We start from the raw sequence: 5611 nt of genomic DNA, 5'->3' as shown, positions 1-5611 counted from the left end.
TAATGGCTAGAAAGTTACCGTTTACACGTTGCGGTAATTTTAGCCGTTTAAAAGCAATCATTACCCCTTCGACCTCGTCGTCCTAAATTCAATTATAAATAGCTGAATTACTCGCATAAAAAACTTTACGCTTTCTCACTCAATTACATGTTCAATCAAATTCATCTGTGCACACGCATTGTTTGCAATTAATCAAATCAACTCTTAATACCTTCAATTCATCATCCGTTTTACCTATCTTACTATAAATGGCATCTTCTTCATCTGCCCATACTCCTGGAGGTTTCGTTTCATATATGACGGAAGCGAAACTCCGAACCCTACAGCAGTGGTATCCTCCACTCGCTCAATTTGTTCCCACCGCACCGTCAGTGGATGATCGAGCAAATGCTCCCCCTAAGGGGATGATTACTGTATATATGAGGCCGCCATCTCTCAAGGTAACCTATGCTTTCCACTTACCCAATTTTTTCGCAGTGTCTGTAAATATTACAAGATCGCTATTGCTCAACTCCATCTAAACGCGATTAACAAAATCGTGTTGTTTGAGATGTACTGTAATGCTATCAGCCAACAACCGCTGCTTAACGTGTTTCGCTCATGAAATAGCCTTGTGCTATACGATGCGGGATGGTTCTCTTTCCGCAGTAAGCTTGGCGTAATGACTTCGCCAAAAGACTCGATTGGCAACTGGCGCATCTCTTTCTTTTTTATCAACGACACCGCTCATGTGGATAGTAGTATACCAAAAAAGTGGTGTACTGAACTCGATGGCACTCTGAATGACAGACCCATACTTGATGATCTTGAGAATGACATTCTCAAGATGCTCAAGGGTGCAAACCTAATTCTGTGAACATATTCAAATGTACCGATGTACATTGGTAGGGTTTCAATTCAATGGTCTTGGAGCGACTGCGATGCTCTTCTAATCGACCAGATGAATAATGGTATTTCACCTAAAATTTTCGTATTATATAATTTTTTATTTTTTCTTCGCATATCCTTATGTGTTTTGATTTTCGCAGTGATTGAGCTTGGCCTAATCATGAGGTCAGCGTATATTAGCAGAATCAGACCTACTCGCCGCTTAAAAAACAGCAACGGCGAGATTATCCTAATTGACGAAACAATCATCAACACGCTTTTCATTCCTGGCGATGAAGACCGCGGTAAGCGAAAAGCCACAGAAAGTGCAACTACCCCCAGCAAAAAACGCGTGCACACTATATCGAAACAAGAAGCAAGTAAGCAATTATTAATTTCGCAATATTTGTTTATTATACCCTTATTATTTTCGTACAGATTTGCTATTTTTGCTTATCTGTTTGTAGTTGTCCTTTCAGATTCAACTAGTGAAGCTACACCGCTCTATAATATTACGGGGAATATCCCCACTGATATTCTTGAAGAACCTGGACATGAAGATTTAACAATTCCTTCTGACGCAGAAGCGTCTAATCAGGAGGAGGAGGAAGAAGAAGAAGAAGAAGAAGAAGAAGAAGAAGAAGAAGAAGAAGAAGAAGAAGAAGAAGAAGAAGAAGAAGAAGATGCGGAAGAAGCCGCAGAGGCAGAAAAAGCCAATCGATTGTACCGTAGGCTCTATAAATTCATTCCCAAAGAAACCAAAGATCAATACCGCAAGCTGACGTATCCACAAGTGAAAAGACAACGACTGCACAATTGCTATAATGCAATTTTCCTAGCTGTTGACAACATTGAGCGCTTTACTGAAATTTTGGATGAATATGAAAAGCAAGTCAAAATTGATAGTGCACATGAAAGAAAAGCACGAAAGGTTGAGGCATAGCTTAAAAAGGCTGGAGAAGAAAACATCCAGCTCAAAAAGAGGGCGGAGAATGCGGAAAAAGAATTTGCTCAGCTTGTCAAACATCTGCCGGAATTCGCAGATAAAGTGATGGATTCGCAGTCAGTCACTAAAAAATTCCAAGCATACGCACAAGCATCCAAACTCGCCATACGCTGCGAGTGGCATGACTTATTGTGCAAACTTGGCGATATCTCTCAACCTCTCCCCCAAGATATGGCAAGTGAAATATGTGCCACAGATGATGCCCGGGAAGCACTCGCAAGGGCAAAGAAGGAGGTTGAGAAAGTCAGAATACCAGCCTTAGAAGAGCTGGTTCAACAAGAGGGCGTTACTTTTGCAGACATTAAAGCGCTAGAGCTTTAAATTGTCTTAGTTAGATTTCAAACGCTTATTTCGCAATCCTTAATTGCGTTTTTTGTAATTATTCGCGCTGTTTCGCGCTTAATACTAGTAACATATTTTCATTCCGCAGTTGCAACTTCTTTTATTTATATAGCGCTTTACTTTATCATATATTCATAATTCAGACTTGCCCTTTGCAATTTCCGCATTCGCTATTGTGCATATAACAAACGCGTACTTTATACGAAACAATCTTTTAATCATTATAAATCTTCTAAGTCCGACAAATCTATCCTTAGGCAATATTTAGCATTGCGAAGCATCTAAGTATTGGCAAGATCAAATACTTAGGAAATTTTATCCTTTCGCAATATTTACAATTTAACACAAGTGGGCAATTTCATCACTTGGCTTTTAACACATTATTTCACAATGCATACTTGCATTATTATAACATTTAAGCAGGCCATGTTTAGCGAAAATCATTCCATTTTACCTAAAGTATCTGCGGATTCGTAATTATATGCTCATAAACATTAACTTAGTGTTATGATATAATGAGTAATTGCTTTCTGCAAAATATTCACTACGCGTGGCCACACGCAGTGTTTTCGCTTTGTAAAGAGACAATTACTAACACTGAAATTAAGTTTGCTTTATTCATTACTCTTTTACGATACATAGTTCAGAAAATAAACACATCATATCAAACATTGATCAAATTTGACTAAGCAGTTTATCACAACTTTTATTATTCGCATTATTCTGAGTGGATTGAATGCCCTTCAACACCCATGTTTTCACTTGCCATAATCATAGCGCAAAACGGCTCTACTTCCGCAGAAGTTAGCGTTCCAATTCCCTTATTAGCAGAAAATTTGACCATGTCATGTATAGTAGAAGAGATTGCGCCAAACATGCGCAAAGCGGTGCGCCCAAGTATCATATTTAATCGCGACTGATTGCGCATTATGTACAGATTCAGTAAAGCTTGGCACCTCAGCGACTCATCGCGGTTATCAACTAGCTCCATTTTCAATTCCAACTGGCCAACAGGCCAAGTTGACTCTCCTGAGAATCCAGCAAGTGAAACCGCAGTAGGTTTCATCAAAACCTGAATGTTTGCTGGCAGTTTAAACATTGTTCGTACATGATATCTACACTGCTACTAGTGTCCATATGTACCTTCATTATCAAAATACCAGTATTTGCAATGCGGCATGAAACCACCACTAGTTTGTCAACATCCGCGGTCAGATTTGCAGGAGGAAAAGTAATAGAGGGACATTTCCAACTGACAATCTGCTCAGATATTTGAAGTACTGACATTTCGACTTGCACTTCTACCACATTAATGACCTGGATTCCGCGCTGGTTTTCTTTCTTAATCACCATCTTTACACCCAGATTTTTCACTGCGGGAGCCTTTCGCTCAACCACATTTGGCGCATTTGAGGTATTGGCTTCTGTAGGTATTACAATCGCATTCGCAGTACTTGCAGCGTTCTGCGCGACTAAATGGTCCAGCTTACCTTGTTCATATGCCTTCGCGATCAATTCCGCCAAATCTCTACAGCGGTTGGTGTCATGTCCATAATCGTCATGGAAAACACAAAACTTTGACCAATCACGCCTACTATTCTCTCCCAAAGGTTGCGGATCAGGAAAAGACTTAGCGACCCTTTCTTGCGACAAAATTTATTTAGGGGTTTTTGTTATCATCTGAATGATATTGAAGGATTCGTTGTTCCACTTTCGCGTAGAATAACGATCACGATGACCATAACCATGGTTATCATGCTGACCCTGAAACCTTTCATTTCGCGGGTATCCACCGCCATTATTTCTCCGCAGAAATCCAGAACCACGTTAACTATAAATGTTACCATCGCGAAAAGAATCATTGTCATCCCGCCAACTTTTGTCTCTACCCCACCCGCATGCAGGGGTTATAGTGCTATCCTCTCCACCCCGGAGATAATCATATGTTTCTTGCTGAACCTTGGCAAAAGTCTGCGGGACATCTCTTCGCAATCTTCGCACAAGCGTTGGATGTCGCTGCGGATTAATAGCGTGTAAAAAACCAGAGATTTTTTGGTCTTTATTCAAGCTTGGAATCTTTTGGCACTCATAAATGTACCACGTGAGTAATGCACTAAAAATTTCCTTGTTGCCTTGTTTAATATCATGACATTCTCTATGCGTCTTTTTCTGCGGCAATAGATTCTGGAACTGCAACAAGAATTTTTTGCGAAGATCGACAAAGCCAATAATATTGCGAGCTTGTAGGCTATGGAACCACTCCCTTGCTAACCCTTGCAAAGCCATAGGGAAAACTCTACAAGCAACTGGCTCATCCCAGTTATAGGTGCTCACCACCACTTCAAACAGTTGCAGAAAATCTAAAGGATCGGTTAAACCCGAATAAACCCCCAATGTTGCTGGCACAATAGGCGAAGAAACAATTGGATAATCAGAAATATGTTTGACAAACTTGTCCGCAGCAGTAGTGATTTCGGTTGCCTTTTTTGTGCGAGTATCTGCATTCTCCGCACAAAACTTGGCTATCATATCTTGCAAGAAATTTGGCTGTTCAAACTTGTGTTGCATTGACTTTGGCACAATGCTTTTGATAGCGTTCGCTAAAAAATGCCGAGCATCTTCTCTACGAATATCATCAGATGCTTCACCTTCATTTCCATGACGAGGGAAAGGTGTTGGTGGTCACCTTCACTTAACATGTGGAATTTTCACAAATTCTTCCGCACTGTCCGAATCATCAGAAAATTCATTATCTTCTCTTGGCGCTTTCGCAGTCTTCAAATTATAAATAGAATTTAAGATAACACCTTCATCCGCACCATCGCTATCACTATCGAAATGATCAATGACTAAGCGATCAACTTGTGATCCAGAATCATTCAACGACCTTAAATAAGTTCGCGGTACACGAGTTTTGCGAAAGTCTTTTCTAGCATGCTCAATCGCAGTACCAAGTACTTTGTCTGCTTTTCCAGCCAAAATCTTTAATCGCTTGCCATCAGCGATGGTTTCTTCACGATGTTGCTGCAAATTCCTGCGTGCGACCATTTTTTCTGCAGCAACTTCTGGCTGAGATTCATAAAATTACAAAAATATTAGTAATCATTCATGACTTATTTACATGTAAACAAAATTACACATCCTTTATATCTAATCCATATACCAACGACCAAAAACACCTATAAACACTTTCATTCTTCAATTTTCTTCATCTAATTAATCTCTCTCAAGTTCTATCTTCAAGTTCTAAGTGTTCTTCATAAATTCTATAAGTTCTAGTTTCATAAAATCAAGAATACTTCCAAGTTTTCTAGCTTACTTCCAATCTTGTAAAGTGATCATCCAACCTCAAGAAATCTTTCTTATTTACAGTAAGATATCTTTCTAATACAAGGT

General features: G+C 39.6%; 1 protein-coding gene across 1 annotated transcript; it reads right to left on the bottom strand.

Annotated features, from left to right (window-relative positions):
- Positions 1–2933: 2933 nt before the first annotated feature.
- On the bottom strand, positions 2934–5263 carry LOC139863994 (uncharacterized). Its single transcript, XM_071852588.1, has 4 exons — positions 4942–5263; positions 4144–4614; positions 3359–3858; positions 2934–3287 (listed from the first exon to the last, which is right to left on the bottom strand). Exons 1-4 carry the CDS (start codon positions 5261–5263, stop codon positions 2934–2936), a joined length of 1647 nt encoding a protein of 548 aa, XP_071708689.1.
- Between the last annotated feature and the right edge of the window lie 348 nt (positions 5264–5611).

This window comes from Rutidosis leptorrhynchoides, chromosome 8 (genome assembly GCF_046630445.1).
Source record: "Rutidosis leptorrhynchoides isolate AG116_Rl617_1_P2 chromosome 8, CSIRO_AGI_Rlap_v1, whole genome shotgun sequence".
Lineage (NCBI taxonomy): Eukaryota > Viridiplantae > Streptophyta > Magnoliopsida > Asterales > Asteraceae > Rutidosis > Rutidosis leptorrhynchoides.
Note: the sequence above shows the minus strand (reverse complement) of the source record. Positions and strands in the feature narration are given on the sequence as shown.

What these genes read in the sequence shown, in the direction of transcription:
- LOC139863994 (XM_071852588.1), bottom strand. Translation starts at nt 5,263, where the DNA reads ATGGTCGCACGCAGGAATTTGCAGCAACATCGTGAAGAAACCATCGCT. An exon ending in ATTTTCTGATGATTCGGACA is followed by an intron (nt 4,615 to 4,941) that starts GTGCGGAAGAAT and finishes CTATTGTGCCAG; the next exon opens with CAACATTGGGGGTTTATTCG. An exon ending in AACATATGATTATCTCCGGG is followed by an intron (nt 3,859 to 4,143) that starts GTGGAGAGGATA and finishes TTTTGTCGCAAG; the next exon opens with AAAGGGTCGCTAAGTCTTTT.